The 22980-nt window shown below is 37.0% G+C and overlaps 2 protein-coding genes and 1 pseudogene across 4 annotated transcripts; 1 reads left to right on the forward strand and 2 right to left on the reverse strand.

Moving 5' to 3' along the window:
* Positions 1-339: 339 nt before the first annotated feature.
* LOC108865495 lies at positions 340-7858 on the reverse strand (annotated as a pseudogene).
* A 1900-nt stretch (positions 7859-9758) lies between these two features.
* Positions 9759-14734, forward strand: LOC103967666 (probable alkaline/neutral invertase D). 3 transcript variants are annotated; one of them, XM_009380960.3, is made up of 5 exons: positions 9759-9998; positions 10526-11065; positions 11454-11885; positions 12814-13372; positions 14242-14734. In XM_009380960.3, the coding sequence occupies exons 2-5, from the start codon at positions 10682-10684 to the stop codon at positions 14535-14537; spliced, it is 1671 nt and encodes a 556-aa protein (XP_009379235.2). In that variant the 5' UTR covers positions 9759-9998; positions 10526-10681; the 3' UTR covers positions 14538-14734. The 3 variants fall into 3 exon arrangements, with proteins under 3 accessions (XP_009379235.2, XP_009379225.2, XP_048437528.1); XM_009380950.3 differs by having other exon boundaries at positions 10617-11065; XM_048581571.1 differs by lacking the exon at positions 9759-9998 and adding an exon at positions 10399-10472 and having other exon boundaries at positions 10617-11065.
* Positions 14735-15307: 573 nt separating this feature from the next.
* On the reverse strand, positions 15308-22117 carry LOC103967684 (hydroxypyruvate reductase-like). Its single transcript, XM_048581572.1, has 10 exons — positions 21860-22117; positions 21625-21776; positions 20709-20853; positions 20496-20623; positions 19123-19194; positions 18703-18829; positions 18498-18613; positions 17322-17363; positions 16378-16590; positions 15308-15615 (listed from the first exon to the last, which is right to left on the reverse strand). The coding sequence occupies exons 1-10, from the start codon at positions 21972-21974 to the stop codon at positions 15547-15549; spliced, it is 1179 nt and encodes a 392-aa protein (XP_048437529.1). The 5' UTR covers positions 21975-22117; the 3' UTR covers positions 15308-15546.
* Positions 22118-22980: the final 863 nt, after the last annotated feature.

The following is a 22980-nucleotide window of genomic DNA, read 5'->3' on the forward strand; positions in this document are numbered from 1 at the left end:
TCTCCAACAATACTCTATTTTACTTATCCATTCAATTATAATCAACTCTTTGTTATATTCTAATCCTCGAAAACTTCATAATCTGAACATTACCTTCGTTAAACCATCCAACAAAAGATAAATTTCATCTCTTAGCTGATTTGCCGTGTCCCTTCACCAAAAAGGGTGAAAATCCATCGCCTTCATCAACCGTCTTCCTCACACCCAAGTCCCTCATCAAGGCCTTCACTATCGCTAGGTCGTTCCACCAACCAACAGCAGTGTACATGTTATTGATCCCGGTCTCATTTCTAACAGCTTCTCGGCTACCTATTCCCTTATCTCTACATTTTTGTGAAACTAACATGCTTCGATAAGAGTAGCCCACATAGTGGAAGCTGGCTTATAAGGCATCCTTGAAATAATCTCCTTCGCTTCGCTTTGTTTAGTAGACCGACCCTCCCAAAGAGAGCAACCATGCACGCATAGTGCTCTAAATTGGGAGTTATACCGTATACGCTCAGCATTTTTCAACCAGCATTTGGCCTTGGATTACTATATCGAAATGGCTACAAGTTGATAGGATTGAAACCATTGTTACATGATCTGATTTTATGTGTAACAAGTTCATCTTTTCGAATAACTTCAGTGCAATTTTTCCTGCACCCTGGACTCCATATCCTGCAATCATGGAAGTATAAGTTACTTTATCTCTCTTTGACATTGAATCAAATACTCTTTTAGCCTGTAAAACCTTACCGGATTTGGCATACATGTCCACAAGGGCATTCCACAACAATAAACAATCATCAAACACTACACGTTTTGTAATGTAGGAGTGGAACTCCTTCCCGTGTTGAAGATTTGTTACCCGAGCATAGAGGGGTAATAACTGATATAATAGAAATGCCACATGGCATTATTCTAGTGGTTAAGTTTGTTAATATAGTTAGAATGGTATTATTGTAATTGTGATATATGGCTATATAAAGGATTGTATAGCTATCATTTCTTTTGAGTTCGGTTGTATATATTTTCTCAAAGCTATCAATATAATCTTTTTTCTCCTCCATTGTTTTCTCTGTAATTCTTTGATCTTCAACTATCTTCAAGTGTTAATATGGTATCATTGTCGGTATTGGCTCGTTGCCATTTCCGATCTTGAAGATGTTTTCCGCTGACTTGTTTGGCGCTCGAGTTGGAAGTTCGAAGGTCTGAAAGTGGGTTGTTCATTTGAAAATCTCATAGTTCGAAGATTTGGGGGAAGTTTGCACTGTAAATCAGGTGAATTCGTCTTTGTTAATGATTTTGTAGTGTTTGTGGTTATTGGAGCTGTGTATTGGCTTGTAGAAAGTAAAAGATTTGGGGGTTTTGTTTGAGAATTTTGATGTGTTGATATTAGAAAGTGTCATTCTTTCTGCTTATATCTTGCAATGTTATTCTCTAGGATTTGAGTTTCTTAGTTGAAGATTATGATTTGTAAATGCAAAGGCAGGAAGTGTCATTCTTTCAGCATATATCTTGGAGTATCATTCTTTAGGATTTGTATATTTTGGTTAGAGATTATATTTTGTTGACACGAAGGCAGAAAGTATCATTATTTATGTGAAATTTGAAGTGTCATTATCTCAAGATTGTGTATGATGATTTACAAAGGAATTTACTGAGCATTGTCTATTTCTTGAAGTATTCCTCTCTGTAATTAATGCATTTTACTGTGAATTGTATTGGTTGTATTCATTTCGATGGCGTCTTCTTCATTCAAGATAGAGAATTTGTTGGGTATGTTGACTATAAAATTCAGGGATGACAATTTCACCAAATGGGCGTTTCAATTTCAGCATGTTCTTAAAGGATATAAATTTTTTGGCCATTTTAATGGTGCGGTTGTGTGTCCATCAAAATTTGTAATATGTTCATAAACTGGTATCACAAAGGAAATCTCTGTAGAGTTTCTTGAATGAGAGTCGACTGATTTAGCTGTTATTAGTTTGTTACTTGCTACTTTAACAGATGAAGCAATGGAATATGTTCTTGGTTGTAGGACTGCTTTTGAAGCATGGTCAAATCTTACTGAAATATATGCATTTGTGTTAAAGTCTAGAATTAATCATTTGAAGATAGAATTGCATACAATCCAGAAAGGCACAGAGAGTATTGATAAGTATTTGTTGCATTTGAAGAATATTAGGGACTAGTTGACTGCTACAGGGGAAACAAATTATGATAATGATATAATGATTGCTGGTTTAGCTGGGCAGCCTAAAGAATATGATGTTATTAGGACTGTTATCTTGGCAAGGGAGTATTCCATTACTTTGAGAGAATTTCGTGCACAATTACTTGGTACTGAAAAGGAAATTGAAGGAGAAATGACCATGTTATCCCAAAATATGTCTGCTTTCTTGATGTAAGGTTCTAATTATGGTCAGATTTCTGGTTTTGGTTCTCTCATGTATGGTCAAGGCTATGAATCTTCACATGGTGCATCCTCATCCAATCCTCAGAGTCATAATCACATACCTGCTACTACAGGGGGTACAATCATTCAACAACTACATAATCCATCTCATCACAGTTCTATCGAGCCTCAGCCATTTGGTTCAAACATATCACTATCTTTTTCTCTAGGACATCCTGAAGTTTATGGCTATGGTTTTGTGGGACAGTCTAGTTCTGGACATCAACAAGTATTCAAATCTCAGAATTTTGCTTACAAGTTCAACAATGGTAATCAATACAAGAATAACAGTAGCAATATAGGAATAATAACTTCAGAAGAAAGGGTATAACAATGGCAACAATTCCTACTCTACATGGTTAAAACAAGCACATAATGAAACTGGTTCATGGTCAGGCAATACAGAAGCAAGAACAACTGTTGAGTGTCAAATATGTAATAAAATGGGTCACATAGCTGCAAACTATTTTCATAGAAACACAACTAATCCTTATGTTGGTTTTCTTGTAGAGTGTCAGAATTGTGGGAAATGAGGTCATTCTGCACAAGATTGCTTTCATAGAGGAAATTATGCATTTCAAGGTCAGCCACCACCACCATATTTGTCTGCCATGCATGCACAACAAACAACTCAGTATTTCCTCAAGATTCGTGGGTTGTGGATTCAGGTGCTTTTCACCATATGATTGCAGGTATCACTTCATTAAGCCAAGTTACTCATTTTCAAGGTTCTAAGAACATAACCATTGGTAATGGTTCAAGTTTACCAATTCAAAATATTGGTTCCACTTCAATTCAAACAAACAATCATTCACTCATTCTCAGCAAAGTTTTTCATGTTCCAAATATTGCCAGAAGTTTTCTTTCTGTTAAGCAATTATGTGCAGATAATAATAGATGGTTTATTTGTGTTGAATGTGAATTTTTTATGTAGGACAAGAAGACAAGGGATGTGGTGTATCATGAAAAGAGTAAACCAGAAGAGCTATTCCAGATACCTTTGTTACATACATTAAAAGGGTTAAAGTCTGTTACAAGGGATCCAATTGCTTATTTAGGGAAAATGGTGAAACTATGACTACTATGACTACTATGTTGAAACAATCTAGGGTTGTACACAAGTTAGATGATACCAAGGTTCTAAAAAACGTTAGGCGCTAATTAGGCTGCGGGCTGAGGCCTAGTGCCTAAGCAGTTAGACGGGCGTCTAAGGGGAATAGGCGGATTTAAGTATTACATCATATAAATTAATTAAATTTACTACATAATGTATATAAATAAACATTGATACTATGTCATTTAAAAAAAATAAAAATAAAGAATATATATAGGTATATATGTTAAATATGGGTATATAAGTAAAGTTCCAAAGTTGTATCATTTTGTAAGCCCATATTGTTAGGCCACTCAATACAATAAAAGGTTGGCCCTGCACTCTTTTTTTAATTAATCTTTCATTGACTAAAACCTAACAAATGCTAGCTAAAGCAAAAAGTTACTAATTGCTTAAAACCCTAAAGCAGTCACACCTCTCTGCAATTACAAATTATCTTCTACAACCTGCCGCCGCACCCATCTCTGCAATTGCAGACTTACCTTCTACAACCCGTTGCCATCACCCATCCCTGCAATTGCACAAATCTCATCTATCTCTCACTCTCACCATATTCGACTCATCTTCTAACAAACAGAGAGGCAAACGGCCATCACCCGTCCCTACAATTGCACAAATCTCATCTACCTTTCTCTCTCACCATATTTGACTCATCTTTTAGCAAACAGAGAGGCAGATGGCAAGACTCAGGGACACAAAAAGGTTGTGAGTCTCACGACAGAAGTTTTTTTTCCCAGATCGCCCAGCGTCTGCGAAGTTTGCCTAGCTTGCCCAGGCAGCTGCCTACACCGCTTAATGTCCTTGCCGATTTAATGAATGATTTCAGCTTAATTATGGCGGAGCACTGTCGCCTAGCGCCTAAGCGGCGCCTAGACTGCGTTTTAGAACACTGGATGATACATATACGACTTGTATTTCTTGTATTCAAGGGAAAATGCCTAGGATATATTTTCCTATTAGAAATAACAGATGTTTGGTTCCTTTTGAGAAAGTTCATACTGATGTCTGGGGTCCAACTCATGTAAAATCCTTAGAAAGATACATATACTATGTACTTTTTATTGTTTTTATTGATGAATATACAATATTTACTTGGATATTTCCCATGTGCAATAAGTCTGATGTGTATGAAATTTTTGTTAAGTTCTACACCTTTATTCAAACTCAATTTGTGATGTCAATTAAAGGATTACAAACAGATGGTAGAGGTGTATATACTAGCAATAGATTTACATCTTTTTTGGCTACAAAAGGTATTATGCAATTTATCTCATGTCCCTGTACTCTGCAATAGAATGGAATATCTAAGAGGAAGCACATACATATTGTAGACACTGCACTCACTCTCTTACATGTTGTTGGTTTAAATAGTGAGTTTTGGTATTTTACATGTGCTCATGCAGTTTTTGTGATCAATAAGATGTCATGTAAAACCTTGTCTTTCATCTCTCCATATTTACTTTTCTACAACAAGTTACTTGAATTACAGTCTTTAAGAATTTTTGGATCAGTAATGTTTCCTTGGATAAGACCCTACAATACTAATAAGTTGCAGTTAAGATCAAAGATGTGTATTTTCCTAGGGTATGCAATGGGGTATAAGGGAGTTATTTGTTATGATACACAAACTAGGAAATGTATTATATCTAGACATGTTGTCTTTGAAGAGTCAATTTTTCTTGCAAAATTGGAATTGTCTCAGATAAGGGATCAATATGTGAAGACACCATGTACTTCTACTTCTATGATTATACCATTTCCCATTCCAACAAGTCATACAAGCTCTACATCTGGGAATGATCATACAACTACAACACATCATGTATTGACTGATACATCAGTGGTTGGGACATCACTTTCTAATTATGGTATTTATGTCAGTAACACACCACAGTTTCAAAGTTCTGGGGTTTCATCAACAGAAAATCATGATCCTACTATTTCTCCAACTAGTGATACACCTCATTTGCTTCCTGTCCTCGAACCAGCACAACTCTAGGTAATATTGCCTTTCTCTAAAATGTCTTCTGTTATTGATTTTTCTGAATCTCCTGTTCAACAATAGAGACCACATGGTATTCAGACAAGGCTTCAAACAAGTGCAATTTCAAGAAAGAACTATGTAGCTTATCTGGCTGCTTTACTTGAGTTAAGTTCACTCCAATTTGTTGATCCTACATCTAGTGATTCTTGCTCTAGTGACCTCTTTGGCATATTCTTTGGTGGTTTTTCCTTTCTAGCTGATATTACAGAAGTTGAAGAACCTAAGACATTAAGTAGCTCAAGGTTTCACTCAGGAACAAGGTTTGGATTATTCTGAGACCTTTAGTCCTATTGTGAGACCCACTTCTGTTAGAGTTATCTTAGCTCTAATTGCACAATATGGATGGAATATGAGACAACTAGACATTAGGAATGCTTTTTTACATGGTGATCTTAAGGAGGAAGTCTATATGAAGCAGCCTCAACGGTTTGTGGATCCTACTTGTCCAGGATATGTGTGTAAATTCATTAAATCTCTCTATGGGTTGAAACAAGCATTATGAGCTTGGAATTCAAAATTCACTAGTTACTTTCCTTCGCTGGGTTCTAAAGCTTCCATATCTAATACTAGCTTATTTGTTAAAGTGGATTAAAGTGATATTATTATACTTCTACTCTATGTAGATGATATTATACTCACTGGTTCTAATCCCACAAAGATTTGAGAAGTTATAAGTGATCTCGAATGAGTGTTTGATCTTAAAGATATTGGAAAGCGGTCAGTCTTTCTGGGATTGCACATTCAGTATAAAGAAGATGGCTCTTCGTTCATAAATCAATCAAAGTATGCAAGAGAACTACAGAAAAAGGCTTCTATAGAGACATGCAAACCAACCTCCACACCATCAAAACCACATACACAGTTGCTTAAACAAGAAGGTACTATTTTTTCAGATCCAAGTCATTACGGAAGGTTAGTGGGGGCTCTTCAATATCTAACCTTCACTAGGCCAGACATTGCTCATGCTGTGAACAGGGTCTGCCAGTTTATGACATCTCCAACTGACCTACATGTGCATTTGGTCAAAAGAATTTTAAGATACTTAAAGGGCACATTGGACTATGGTCTGGATTACAAAAAGAACCTGGATTTCAATTTGACTGCCTACTCAGACTCAGATTGGGCAGCTGATATCAACACTCGAAGATCAATAACTGGATTTGTGATTTACTTGGGAGATAATCTAATCTTATGGCAGTCTAAAAAGTAGTCCACAGTATCTCAAAGTTCCACAGAGGCTAAGTACAAAGCCTTAGCGCATTCTACACCGGATTTACGTTGGATTAGATCTCTGTTTAAAGATATGCATCGGGTGATTTCAACTCCGTTATTACTTCATTGTGATAACTTGAATGCCTTAACTTTAAGCTCAAATCATGTCTTTCATTCAAAAATCTAGCATCTCGACATAGATTACCATTTTGTTTGAGAAAAAGTGCAAAAAGGAGACTTAATTGTTCAATATATATGCATTGAAGATCAGATTGTAGATGTCTTTACAAAAAGATTGCATAGTCCAATGTTTTTGAAGCATTGCAAACACCTTGGTCTCACAACTCCAGATCAGTTTCAAAAGCCTAGCTAGTTCAAACTTCACTTGGATACTCCAAGTTTAGTTTGTGGGGGGAGTAATAACTGATATAACAAAAATGCCACATGGCATTATTCTAGTGGTTAAGTTTCTTAATAAAGTTAGAAGGGTATTATTATAATTGGGATATATGACTATATAAGGGCTTATATAACTATCATTTCTTTTGAGTTCGGTTGTATATATTTTCTCAAAGCTATCAATATAATCTTCTTTCTCCTCCATTGTTTTCTCTGTAATTCTTTGATCTTCAACTATCTTCAAGTGTTAATAAGGGGAATGATGCTGGCAATGGTAACATAGTTAGGTTTAATTCTTGGATACAACATCTCCCTAAATAAGAATGAAGTTTCTTCTACTCGATCTATGCGGGAATAACCAGAAAGCATGGAATTCCAAGTAATTAAACTCCTATCTTCTATCAATTCAAACTAAGTATATGCTTTCCTAAGATTTTTGCACCAGAAATACAATGTAATCGATGCATTGTTAACATTATTGTACGCTTCACAACAAATACGACATAAAACCATGAATTTCATTCCCCGACTTAATAGCTCTGATGTGTGAACAAGCACTCAAACCAATTGTCAATGTTTCCAAGTCCAATAAAATACCACCAATTCTCATTTGATAAAGCAACTCAAGTGCACCTCCGAAATTACCCATCCTTCAGCATTGGTATTCCAAAGTAAGACATTAACTCTAATTCCCTCAATCTGCATATTTCCAAATTGCTCAAATGCATCCGTCCACATGCCCTTGGAGGCATAACCAGAGATTATTGCATTCCAAGAAATTGCATCCCTTATGGCCATATTGTCAAATAAGCGGCCAACAACGTCGAGAAGCCCGAATTTCCCATACATGGAGACCAATGAATCATGTACAAATAATTCCACTACAGACAACAAGCATCAATGGACTCATGAACCTCCTACCAAAACTTATATCCAATTTTTCACCACAAGGCTTAGGTAAGTGAAACAATTTGGCCTAATCCCCTTATCAACCATTTGTTTATAGGTAGAGAGAGCCTCATCCAAAAGTTCATTTTTAATATATGAAGAAATGCGCATATTCCAAGGTAAAGGATGCAAAATATTTGAATTCTCAACAACGCTACGAGCATCGGCATGAAGATTAAAGCTTGAGTAAAATGTAACCAGCTTGGGAACCAAAATGGGATGTCGTTCAAACCTCAATCGGACTATATGTGCATGAAGTTGTTCACCATATGCTAATGCTTTATGGTCAGCGCAAGATAAGATAAGAGATGGAACGTAAGATAAGGTCACAAGTAGGAGAAAAGGCATCGAACTGGACAAGAGAGAGAGTTTTGAATGCTTTTGATAAATTGTTTTGTTTCCAAATTGTTTCATTCCTTCCTTCCAGCTTTTAGGTATGAATATTTGGATTTGAGATACAGAAAGGCCTTTTGGGATGGAACGTGAACAAGATGGTGGCATGCACTATAAAGAATATTCTATGTATGATAATATGGTAAGCAAGAACTGATCGCATGACGTTGCCCGAATTTGCAGCAGGTGTCTCGAGAAAACTAGCTAATAGGAGATCCATTGTTGATTATTAAGATCAAAGACAACTAAAAGCCGACCCCAATCCAACAAGGCTCCCTGCTTTGAAAGGGTTACTTTGCAATGATCAAGAATAACTAATTAGATTAAAGAAAACAACATTTCTCCTGAAAATGAATTAGAGGAAGTGTTAGAAAAGGCATATATTTATACAATCATGAAATGTGAGACTGATCATCGTATGTATACAGCTTAAATGGTTCATATACAATAACTTGAAAGCAAGGTGTGGGTAATTTACGTGTGTTCTTGTAGGTGGTTCATATACAATATCTAGATATGGTGAATATTTTTCGATTCGACGTTTTCGGTGATTAAATCTGGTTAAGCTGTGCTTTTAGTTTCAAGTTTGTAATTTTTGTGTTGCGATGTCTTGGTTGAATTGACGACTTGATCGTTTTCTCTAGTGTTGCTGCTTTGATGGCAACTCACAAAACGTTCGCGACCATGCAAGTGAGAGCTACTTTATGCGTTTGGAAAATAAGAATTAGGGTTTTGGTTTTAGTTTGTTTTTTTTATTGAGCTACTTTATCTTTCTTCCACTTAATAAATGTCATTTTTCGACAAAAAAAAATTGTATCATCCGAACCGTGTAAGTCATTGAAGCTGTCATAATCGACATGTTTTAAATTATTTCTCAATATTTAATTAGCTTGCCCAACCACAACTAATAATAGTGGGGAAGGAATTGGCAAGCATGTTTTAAACGAAAGAAGACCAACGGATAATGCAAGTTGATGGCGGGCGTGCCTGCGGAGTGCGGGCAGGGGAAAGTCCAATGGTGGGTCAGAGACAGAGACACGACGGGGCTACAATGGTGTCGTTTTCCCCACGTCGGCAAATCACTCGTGCTCTCTCACCGGCTACTCCCGGTGTACTCTCTTACATTCCCGGTTCCTTTTGTCCCTTTTCCGCTGTCAAAATTAAAATAGAAAAAGAAAAAGTTAAAAAACTGAAATATCCATCGCTTGCTGCTCGGCCATCCTCCCACGAGATAAATAGGAGGAGTGGAACGACTTTCTCTTTTTTTTCTCTTCTCTCCTCTCTCTCCTTCTCTTTCACCTCTCCTCCAATAGTACTGGAGTAATAATAATTTGTTTGCGTCATCTTTCCGACCTGTCCCCGGCGAAATCTCGGCGAACGCCCGAGCACACTGACGGAGACTCCTCCACCGCCGCCAACTTTGACATTTCTCTCTCTCTCTCTCTGAGGTATAAGCTCCCTCTCTCTGTGTCTCTCCTTAATATGCATTATTTTGCTGAGAAGGTTCAGATCTGGTTTTTCTTATACGAATTCGTCGATTTGTTAATGCTAGATGCTTGATCTTGATCTACCGTTATTTATTATTATTATTATTATTATTTTGTTAGAAGCTTATATTTGTTTAATTTTCTCTGCTGTGATGATGTAATCTGTTAGAGACTGTTTGTATAATCTGGAATTTTTTGTTTTGTTGCATATTTTTTGTATCCATTTTATAAAAAATGATTAATTATTCTAATAATATTTTAGATATTAGTACTCACTGGAGCTGCTTTCTTTCTCTGTGTTTTTGTTTTTTCTGAAAGATTTATTGTGATTTCATGAAAATTGTATGCTTTTTCTATTAAGATAGAACTAACGGAAGACTTGACCTCAAAACCGAGCGCATGGGCGTTCTAGGATTCATAAAGCCAACCCACTTGGTGAGATAAGTTTGATTGTTGTTTTCCTAATAAGATATAAATTGGTTTGGTAGGAGTCGATCACAACACAAACACAAAGAGGTTTCAGATCTGTTGAGACCTGAGAGTGAAGTAAGTCATTTGATTTGATTTGATTTGATTCAGTCGATTGTTGAGGAAGAAACAAGAAGAAGAAGAAGAAGAAGTAGAAGAAGAAACAGACAAAGGAAATGGAAGGGACCAACTTTGGGCTACGAAATGTGAGCTCGCATTGCTCCATTTCGGACATGGATGACTATGACCTCTCGCGCCTTCTCGACAAGCCGAGGCTCAACATTGAGAGGCAGAGGTCCTTCGACGAGAGGTCACTAAGCGAGCTCTCCATTGGACTCACAAGAGTCGGCTTGGACAACATGGACAGCGCGTACTCCCCCGGTGGAAGGTCTGGTTTTGACACTCCTGCTTCCTCTACTCGCAACTCGTTCGAGCCCCACCCAATGGTTGCCGAGGCATGGGAAGCTATCCGCCGCTCTTTGGTCTTCTTTCGCAACCAGCCTGTGGGCACCATCGCCGCATATGATCATGCTTCTGAGGAAGTTTTGAATTATGATCAGGTCAACTTTCCACAATTTTTGACCCTTGCTTGCCTTTTGTTTTCAATTTCAATTTATGTGTGAGATTATGCAATAATCTCTCTGTTTTTGGATTAACAATTTTGGCAAACAAATCAACTTGGGAAAATTTGGATCGCCCTCTAGATTGATAGACATTTGTAATATTTCCTGTCGGTAGAAATATCTAATTAGACTCGTGAGGTGATGACGCCGAGAAACTTACTGATTCTGCAAATGTCGCTTGTTCTCTTTGATTTTGGCAATAAGATTGGATTAAAAAGAATGAATTATAGCCTTGGGGGAAGGCAAACAAAGCTCTAAAACATATAAGTTTGAAGTGTTCAGTTAAGAAAGCATTAAATCTTGACATGATTGTTATTGTGTTTAGGTTTTTGTCCGAGATTTTGTACCAAGTGCTCTGGCTTTCCTAATGAATGGTGAGCCGGAGATAGTTAAAAACTTCCTCCTGAAGACCCTGCAGCTTCAAGGATGGGAAAAAAGAATAGACAGGTTCAAGCTCGGGGAAGGTGCAATGCCAGCAAGCTTCAAAGTTCTTCATGACCCTATCCGAAAGTCAGATACAATCATTGCAGATTTCGGGGAGAGTGCAATTGGACGAGTTGCTCCCGTTGACTCTGGTTTTTGGTGGATTATACTGCTCCGTGCATATACAAAGTCAACTGGGGATTTATCTCTCGCAGAAACAGAAGATTGTCAAAAAGGAATGAGGCTTATATTGACTCTATGTCTCTCAGAAGGTTTTGACACATTCCCAACATTGCTTTGTGCTGATGGATGCTCCATGATTGATCGTAGAATGGTAAGTTTCACTTCATTTTCACAGGAATCTCTTCTTTCGAAAAGAAACTTAATTGCCAATGGACATGAGAAGTAGCTTGAGAAGTCCTTTAAGGCCGTCATAAGGTCATTAAGCTTCGGTCTTTCTGTCCCTAACCATTATAAAACTACAGGTTTACAATCCCTAATCATTATAAAACAAATTACAACTGTGGTATCTTTGCTAGGTTTAATTTCAAGTAGATGATGCACTGTTTAAATGTGGTTGGAGTGCAAAGGAAATTTAGTATTATGTAGTTACCACATTACCTTTAGTTCTTACATTCAATTTTACAATTCTGAGAATTAATAAGGCATAGTTGGCGTTTACAGGAATTGATTCACAAGATGATAAATACTAAGCGACTAATTTATTGTGCCTGGAGTAATATATCACCAATAGACTTCTCGTATAGCAATCCATCTGTTTATGGGTCCCTAGGATCGTATTTATTAGCAGTATATTCTTGCCTTCTTTATTTGAAGACAACAATGATGGCTGCATCGACATTGAATAAAAGTGGCTCTAATCAGTTCGCAAGCATAGAAAGAAATTTGTAAATATTTAAAGCGTCAAAAGTCATGTTCTTGTGGTTCTATTGTTAGTGTCTAATGCCTTATTCACTGACATGTATGGATGGGTAGCCCACTAAATTCCACCCATAATAAAAGTGAATATGATTTGTAGTCCCAATAGATGAAGGTTGAGAAGCTCATGAGTGATTTTATTTATTTATGTATTTTTAGTAAGAGGAAAAATGAAAAAGGATAATTCTTGTCCTTTTGTCTTCACGTTTATGAAGGTTTGTAGCTTACTTCAAGTTTTCTTGTCTGCCTGATTGCTTTATTTCAATATTATGGTACTTCAGAAAAATATCGTATCTTATTTTACACGTTATATGGTTATCCAGGGAATTTATGGTTATCCTATTGAAATCCAAGCTCTGTTCTTTATGGCATTGAGATGTGCCTTGTCAATGCTGAAACCTGATGGAGAAGGAAAAGAATTCATAGAACGAATTGTTAAGCGTTTGCATGCCTTAAGTTACCACATGCGAGGTTACTTCTGGCTTGATTTCCAACAATTAAATGACATATACCGTTACAAGACTGAAGAGTACTCACACACGGCCGTAAATAAGTTCAATGTCATTCCTGATTCCATCCCAGATTGGGTATTTGATTTTATGCCATGCCGTGGTGGCTACTTCATTGGCAATGTGAGTCCTGCAAGGATGGATTTTCGATGGTTTGCTTTGGGTAACTGTGTTGCAATTCTAGCTTCTCTTGCAACCCCAGAGCAATCAGTGGCTATAATGGATCTCATTGAATCTCGTTGGGAAGAGTTGGTTGGAGAAATGCCATTAAAAATATGTTATCCAGCAATAGAAAGTCATGAGTGGCGAATCGTAACTGGTTGTGATCCCAAGAATACCAGATGGAGTTACCATAATGGAGGATCTTGGCCAGGTTTGTCCCTCTACTTGAAGTTTCTATGTTATTGCCGCCGTTAAAATTCAAAAATAGTTGTGATGGTAAATGTTCTGTCAGTCAGTCCTACTGTGATACCATATAATTGATTTAACACAATTTCTAATCATCCTTTCTTTACTAATACCCCCGTCAAATTTCCCTTCCCTTCAACTTGATGCACTTGATTTTTGTACTTGACCAAAAGTGTTCTTCCCTGGTGGGTGCCTTCATCTTATTTCATGGGTACATCTTATCATCTTTTTTCTTCAAGGATATTGGGATGCTGCATTTTGATTTATTCATCTGAAGTACTATACGTACTCCAATGTTGAGGAATGGAAGGTTTCCTGCATTCATTCATTCATTCATTCATTCATCTGAAACACTATGGATGTTTTACGTAATGGAAGAGTTCTCTGCGTGGATGATCTTTGAAAAGCACATTTTAAATACAGTGTTCAAGTAGTATAAAATGGCAGCCTTCTTTTGTTTCGTTACAAATCTTTACTTTCTGAACTGAATATTCATCCTGAGAAAGTAAGTTTGATATTTCTGTTTTTTTTCAAGTTTGTTTTTTCGGAAAATTACTGTGAAAACAGTGGTTGTATTTGTATATTTTACTTCTATTTTTTCAATTTTGTAAATGAACCAAGCTGGCTTTGTGCCTGAGATATTCGATTCCCTTGCCTAGCATTCATTTAAACATTAGGTTAACCTAACGGGATTATCTAATTGTTGTGTTTTGATTCAGCGACCATTGTTTGGAAAGATTCTGTATAATATTATTACACCAAACAATTGTGTACGATGTTTCTCAACCTCTCTTTGTTTCTTTGTTGGATTTTTTTCCGCTATCATGCGTGCAGTGCTTCTATGGATGCTAACTGCTGCATGCATTAAAACGGGAAGACCGCAAATTGCAAGACGGGCAATTGAGCTTGCTGAGAGTCGTCTGCTAAAAGATGCTTGGCCAGAATATTATGACGGGAAACTCGGAAGATATATTGGTAAACAAGCAAGGAAGTACCAGACATGGTCGATAGCAGGATATCTGGTTGCAAAGATGATGCTAGAGGATCCGTCACACTTGGGGATGATTTCGCTCGAAGAGGACAAGCAAATGAAGCCCGTTATTAAGAGATCGTCTTCTTGGACATGCTGAGGAGCTCAAAAAAAAAAAAAAAAAAAAGGCTGAACAAAATGGCAGGAAAAAAGATAGAGGAGAACCAGAAGGTGAGAGATACTTGTTATTTCTTTGGTGCACTATTATTTCGGGCGTTTGTCTTTGTAGTATGTCCTTGTATCTGCTGTGCTGAGACTGCTTATTGTTTTCGAATAAATTTGAACATTTGGCTTTTATGTTTAAAATTCGATGGAACTCTGCAATGGCTCCTAAAAAAAATTAATAAGCTCAAGAGAGGAACTGTTCGGATTCAATTGAATATAATTTCATGGACGATTTCAATACTATTACATTGTGTTTGGATGCAGAGATTTAGATTATTAAGGAACTTCAAATTGGATGGAAATTGATTTGACAAAATTTTTAATTTTTAAAATTTGCAAGTTTTTTTGTTTGGCTAATCTAAAAGAAGAATCAAATTTAAATACGGAATTCAATGTGTGGAGTTATTAATATATAAATGGTAGATAATAGTTAGGAACTGTGCTAGTAATGGTCCCGACAACAGCGGTGATGATGGTGAGTGGCGATGGTAATAGCGGCGATGGTGACAACGGAGAAAGGGGACATGATGCAGACTGACAAAGGAAGAGATGAAGGGCAACGACATCCATGGAGTATAGAAGGAAGCAGAGGAAGGTGGAAGAAAATATAGATTGGGAATCTATAGATCGTAGTAGTCCTCCAACCTCTCTGACTAACATACGATACAATTTCACTTCAGTGAGGAGTTAGTCCTTCACGATTAATGAAAAAAATATGAAATGTATTTTATTAAATTACGGAAAATATCAAGTAAACTGTGAAGGTAGAAAATCGATAAGCGATCGTTTTAAGGGACAAATTCCCTCCAACTTATTCTCCCTCTAACTGTACAATAACACGTAGTGTAGCGTTTCCTGTTCCGGGCACTGGAAAAGCTCTCCTTAAATGGATGTCCAAATCAAAAGCTTGGCAATAAAAAATCAACCATTTTCACTAAACTGATTCAGTTGACAAACTCAATTCCTGTCAAAGGCTTCCCTTCATGAAGTTGAATGGCGGCATCGCCAACTACCTGCATTTGTTGAGCCACCACAAAAGATAGTCAGCTCCGATGAGACGACATATGTATCATAAGCATTGGATTCAAAGGAAGCTAGAATCTTCGACGGTTGGAAACTAAGCTCACAAAGATCCTGATCATACTATAACCTAAGAAGCATCGACCAAGACACAATGGGCTCATTTGGTGCACCTGATTGGATTGGAATGGATAACCTACTAAATTAAAGGCATGTTGACGGGAGAAATGATAAAAATCATGACCGCTTCGAGGATAGAAGATGGATTACTTAAGAAGAAAACTTATCCATTCCATTCCTCCTTAAAATGGTAGGATTAGATGGGATGAATTTACTTCATAGCTAATCCATTTCTAATCCCCTCGGGATGAAAAACCATTCACTTCCACCATCAGTATACCTTCAAATTCGAGTGTTCTCCATTCCAATCCAATCATGCGTACCAAACGAGCCCAAATGACAAATAGAGGAAAAGAATTATCCTGTCACTTGGTTGTGCATGAAGACCACACCAAAAATAGTAGCCAAATAATCAAAGAGAAGATGTGTATATCTATCACAATCCCTATATACACGTCTTGTCTCATCTAACGGAGGTATTGACAATGTGACACCGGAGGTATTGATAGCAAGGTGTAGCCTAGTGTAGTTGATTCAGACAACACGATCACTAGATGATGGCGGTGTTGCACATACAGTAGTGTAGTGGAACTAAAAATGAGCGAGCTGATTCTGTTTTGTCAATGGTTGCTTACCTTAGCCATGGATCTGTAAGAATACTCTGTAACTCCTGCCACATGAGGTGTGATGATAACATTGTTGAACTTCAAAATTGGATCATCAGGATCAAATGGCTCCGTCCAAGCAACATCAATCCCTAAACCACCTAAGTGGCCAGACTCTAGGTTATATGAAACAGCTTCATAGTCCAGGAGACCCCCTCGGGCAATATTTACCAGAAGGGCACCCTAGAATGAAAATGGAAACATGAGGATCAACAGCAAGAATCCATAACAGGAAATTAAGACCGAAACTGTCCCTACCAACAAAGGTCTTCCAATTTCTCTCAAACCCCAAACACCTCATGCTTAAAAGGAGCTGCCTTCCAAGCTCAACTAATGAGATGTTCAAGAACTCAAGACTAAGGGTGAAGCCAGTCCTTCCATTTGAACAATATTTTGAATTTAATATTCTCAACACATTCCCTTATGTAGGGCTGAATAAGCCAAACATAAATTATATTGGGTAATAATATTGAGCGCACGTGGAGAACTAACCTTAAAATGTGGATGTTTTGACTGCTCTAATGAAATGATAAAGGTTGTTGGTTTGCCTTTACAGCCCGACATGTCAAATTCAACTTATCTTAGGAGGTTCCAACTAGACCCTTTTGGCGTTACGCTATCATATTCTATTTGTACCACTAAGTCTAAAGCCTAATATATGAAGTTCAACTTATGCTTAAATATTCCAGTTGCAGGGACCCGAACTCAATCTCCTACTCTGATACAATCAATAAGTTTGTTGGTTTAACCACCATTTGCAAGAGCTTAAGCCGTTAAGATTTTGCGATAATTGCACGCATATATGGCTGTAAGCTCGGGTTTACAAACTCACACATCATATATTTGCTAATATGATTCTGTCATTGCAAACAAAGTACGATTATCAAACAAACTACACTGGATTGAAACCAAACCTTTCTCATCGAAGATATGAACGACTTGTTTACAATGCCAACCTGAAACACAAGGTACACAAAAGTAGGAGTCAGACAACCGAGCATCACTGAATCTTCTGAAGTGGAATTGAATTCATATTGACTTCCATCTGACATACAATGCAATTCGATTTTGGAAATCTAATTTCACAAACTCTTGCCATATACACAACTAAAAATTATAATAGAAAAAGGAAAAAAGTATAGAGGTTATGTTTAAGGGCATAATCAACAAGCAGCAGACACAGATTGCATATAGCAACATCTGAGCGAGAGAATACAAAACAGAAGATGCAACAGATGGAGAATAGAAAAAATAAGAGAACAGAGATTGAGGAAGAGAATGAAGAAAATGAAAATATGAGGTTTAGAGAGAGACAAAACAAGTGGAAGAAACCAATGACATTAAAAAAATTTTAACTGGAAACTTATGAATGGACCACGATGAGGAACCATTTTGTGGAAAGGAAAAATGACCAAGGAAGACGTCAAACCATTTATGATCCCATCTGGGTCAGGCATTTAATGATCCTATCATCGAAACTTTCTCAAGTACTAATTATTTCATTCTTTATCAAGTTAAATGCAGCTGAAATTAACAGTCTTTGCATACACTTCTTCTAAAAGAAGGGGTATTGGTTGAAGCTGCAAGCTTGCAAATGCTCTTACTTTAATGTAACATGAGGTCAACATTCAGCAATGAGATAATCTTTGACACATGCAAGAAGAAAAGTTCTGTTTGGGCATATAAATTGGGTTTTTTTTTTGTTAAGAGTTTACAGGTTATTCATCTACTTTGGGGACTTTAGCATATTAATTTGACAATAAAAAACTGAGTTATCCCTCCACTGTCTCTCTTTTTTCTCTATCTTCACTTCTCAACCTTTGTACTATAATTTTTGCTCTTATCAGCATTTTGTCTTTTCCTTTTGGTTTCTATTCTGTCTCTTCCTTCACAATCTCTCCCGCAACCACATAAATTTGTACCAGAGCAGTCTTTACCCCATATCAAATGATCACAATTTGGATCTCAAGTGAACGTAATGAAAAACATATTTGGACATGTTGACAAAGTGCTTGAGAAGGTGCAAGTGCAACAGGAACAATCATCATCCACTGCAGAAAACATGGTATAAAAATGACCAATGATCTTACTGTTTCACTGTTTAAATTTATGCAGCAAACAACGATGTCTGCAATACTTGCAAACTTGTGGATATCTTCATGGACACACTTCTCATCAACCAAATTCTCAGTGGAACAATTTTGAACTGAAAATTCAAAACATATAACCGTGACTTATATGGCTGTATGCTTCAGTATCACAATTCAGTGTTCTAGCTTACGCATCCTCACATACCATTTGATTGGCAAGAATCTTGTGACTGTGTGGCCCAACTCCGTTTGGAGGCAATAATTTTCACACCAAACGGTCTCAAGCGCTTTGCCAATTCAATTCCAATGTTCCCATATCCTAAAATGAAAATCTGCATGCATTAGCAAAGAAACTCAAGTTTAAAAACTGACTTGAACATGAGTAAATCAACACTTCAAGTTGCAAAGCGCTAAACATAACCTCCAGATCTTCACAACTGTAAAGTGTGGAAACTTTCTAGCAGAAGAGCATACTCATAAGAAAAATAATAAGAGTAAAAAAGAAAAACACGAGAACTGCAATCTGCATTCTAGAAAGTTTCTATCTGAAAACCGCTAAAAGAACATAAAAAGAACACAGGGGAGAGAGAGAGAGAGAGAGAGAGAGAGAGAGAGAGAGATTCACTGTTTTTCCAAGCAGTGTTTCACCAACTGGATCCCCAACCTTCCTCAGCTTTATAGAAATTTGCATCTCATTCTACAATGGTAGAAAAATTACAGATAAAATGAGCAGACAAGAATAAAAAATAAAATAGAATAAAAAAACTAAATTCAAGAGAGCCACTAAGTATACTTTTGATATGGAACAATAAATGTTTTATTAAATAAAATAAGAAATAAATTGCAAGAAAAGCCAGAAATATTGCAAAATATACATGACTAGCACTAGCATCCAAATTACCAATCAAGATGAATGTGAACAGAAGAGAATATTTATAAAATTCCGTCCCAACATAATAGATTTCATGACATGAAGATGCCAAAAGATAGTGTGCAAAGATGAATTTCAAAAAAATTATTTATATATTTAAAGCCATCCAAAATGTTAATTTTCAAGAAATAGTCCGAGAAGAACCAAAGAAAGCAAGACAACACAACTGCGTTATTATTAGAAGGACTGATCACCATACCAAACATCCCTTCAAAGATAGATAATTGAGAATAATAACAAGAAACAGGACAATATTTCAAAGGATAATAAAACGAACCTTTCTAAGAAATCCGAGAATTCTACTGATTATATTGCACTGAAAACATACTCTCAATCTGGAAAGAATTGTGCTCCAAGGTTAATCTCAAAAACCATTTTCCTAACAAAGCTTCATTCATTTTAAATAAATTTGCTTGTGGAGAAGAAAAAGGTCAAAATAATGTGGACTTGCTGTGTGATGGCTATTGTCTAGCTAATGTGGAGTGGAGGGAAAGAAAAAAGATGGTTTTGGCCGATCTTTAGGGAGTGAATTGGAGGGATTATGGGATACACAGTTAGATTTGGGATATCATTGTAGGTATGAATATCATTGGAATTTCAGGATGTGCATGCAAATAGGAAGGCGGCACTCAAATTTTCTCATGCATGGTTAATAGTTTTGGACTGTACTTTAATGTTTAGTACTGGTGGGTTAATTGTATCATCAATTCATAGAACTATGTCTACATTATTTTGTATTGCTAGCTGTAGGATTAATTCCTTTATGTAAATTCCTTAAGTTTAGCTACTGCTTGGCAACTCTTGCAACTATTTAAACCCTCCCTTAGAGATGAATACAAACACAGAATTTCACAAATGTGTAAAAAAAAAAAAAAAGAAGCAATGACCAAATGCAAAGGAAAAAATTAGTGAGGCCCCTTGGATGATCAAATTGAAAGGATATGACACGATGAAAGCATTCAACAGAATCAACACTATGATGCCTAGAAAAAAAAATTGAAAAATCATAAGGGTAATAAAAATTTAAATAAAAAACTTTACTAAAAATAAGTTTAAGCCTAACTTACTTGCTTTCGTAGGAGGCCCAACATCAGATAAATGGCCATTTCGGCACATGAGGCTGCATTTCCAGTTACATGGCTCGGAATCCTAGCAACTTTGATTCCAAACTTAGTTGCAGAATCAATGTCAACGCCTAAAGCAAATAAATTTAAATTGTAAATATAGACACCTAAGACAAACGCTCTTTTTTATAACAATTTGAACCACATGAAAATGACCTTCCAGGCCGACACCATACTGCAGTACAAGCTTCATCTTTTCTGCACGGGAGAGAAGATCTGAATCTAACTTCATCAGCTTCACGATACACATATTGTAATTCTGGATAACACCAGGCACATCTTTATGGGGAACATCATCTACCTACAATAGTGAAAATTGAAATACTGAAGGAGCACTGGAAATCGATGATGGAACATTTACAGGAAGGAGCCCTAAGATAGATAGTGGAACATATGCAGAATAATCACAGGAGATTGATAGATGGATACACAGATGCAGAATAAACACGGGAGATTGTTATATGGATACATAGATAGATTATTAGTTACAATTTGCTTGAGAAAAACTTCACATGTATCTATAATATTTATATTATATATGTACAGAAGTTTACTCAAGCATAAATTAACGTTTTAGACGTAATTTTGGGGACTGGCATGATTATAGATAGACGTACTAGTTTACTCAAGCATATTTATTTATATGCACACATGATCAAGTTGTTATATTCCTTTTATGTAAGCCTGTTGTTCATAGCTCTGACAATTGACAGTCAAACGGTTCAATAACTCAAAAATAATTCAGAGCGCAAACAACACAATTCACATAGAAAACAAGAACACAAAAACAGCAAGATATATACTTCTTTGGCTACATCCACCATGACACACTGAATCGAACCCAACAGATCAACAAAATCACAAATCAGGTTTCGCCGGTACAAAACATTGTGATGATTCTTTCTTAACAAGTGACTGCTTCTTCAAATCTGATGAGATTAATATGCGACATTGACTAAAGTTATAGTGTAATACAAGATGAGCAACAGAAACAATGAGCCAGCCACTGTCAGATATATAAAATCGATCGACGGAGGTGGAAGCGGAAGACAAAATGCAGGAGGAAAATGACCTGGATAAAGGGGTAGTCTTTCAAATATTCCCTTGTGTAAGTTTCAGCAGCAGGAAAATGTGATCCGCAGAAAAGAAGACGGGAAACCTTCTCCTTGTTCTTCACCTCCCCATTTTCTACTTCCATTTTCGACAAGCTATGCATCTCTGCAACTGCAACAACACATTCGGTTGCAGTTATACGAAGCAATGAAATTCGGGGTTAAAAGAAAGTAAGTAAAAAGTTCAAAACTTACCGCTGAGGGTGTGAGCGTGAGTTGGATGTAGAATCCTGTGATGGCAATGTGGATGACGATGACGAGCGGAATCACAAATGGCCTTCGCGAACACTCTCAATCTCGACGACCGCATTTAAATTCCAATTGAGGTTGAAATTCAAGCCCCGGACGAGACGAGACGAGACGAGACGTGGCCGAGACGAGAGAACTACTGACTCACTCACTCACCGCGCCCACCCACTCGATGATGAGGACTGAGATACTGACAGAGGAGGAGGAGGATGGGGCCGCAGGGAAGGGGAGGAAAAGGTACTTGAATTTGTTTTCAGGGTCATTCAGTCTTTTTGCACGTGACAAAAGGTCAAAGAGGGCAAAAGCGTTTTGAGTCAGTTATCTGTTTTTTCAAGTTGGTTTTTTCGGAAAATTATTGTGAAAAACAGTGGTTGTATTTGTATATTTCAGTCAGTTATCTATTTTTTCAATTTTGTAAAGGAACCAAGCAGGCTTCGTGCTGAGATATTCGATTCCCTTGCCTAGCATTCATTTAAACATTAGGTTAACCTAATGGCATTATCTAATTATTGTGTTTTGATTCAGTGACCGTTGTTTGGAAAGATTCTGTAAATATTACTACACCAAACAATTGTGCACGATGTTTCTCAACCTCTCTCTGTTTCTTTGTTGGATTTTTTCCCGCTATCATGCGTGCAGTGCTTCTGTGGATGCTAACTGCTGCATGCATTAGAACGGGAAGACCGCAAATTGCAAGACGGGCAATTGAGCTTGCTGAGAGTCGTCTGCTAAAAGATGCTTGGCCAGAATATTATGACGGGAAACTCGGAAGATATATTGGTAAACAAGCAAGGAAGTACCAGACATGGTCGATAGCTGGATATCTGGTTGCAAAGATGATGCTAGAGGATCCGTCACACTTGGGGATGATTTCGCTCCAAGAGGACAAGCAAATGAAGCCCGTTATTAAGAGATCGTCTTCTTGGACTTGCTGAGGAGCTCAAAAAAAAAAAAAAAAAAAAAAAGCTGAACAAAATGGCAGGAAAAAAGATAGAGGAAAACCGAAAGGTGAGAGATACTTGTTATTTCTTTGCTGCAGAATTCTTTCGGGAGTTTGTCTGTGTAGT

This window comes from the organism of the source record quoted next, unplaced genomic scaffold (genome assembly GCF_019419815.1).
Source record: "Pyrus x bretschneideri cultivar Hongxiangsu unplaced genomic scaffold, Pyrus_bretschneideri_v1 Contig17, whole genome shotgun sequence".
Classification (NCBI taxonomy): domain Eukaryota; kingdom Viridiplantae; phylum Streptophyta; class Magnoliopsida; order Rosales; family Rosaceae; genus Pyrus; species Pyrus x bretschneideri.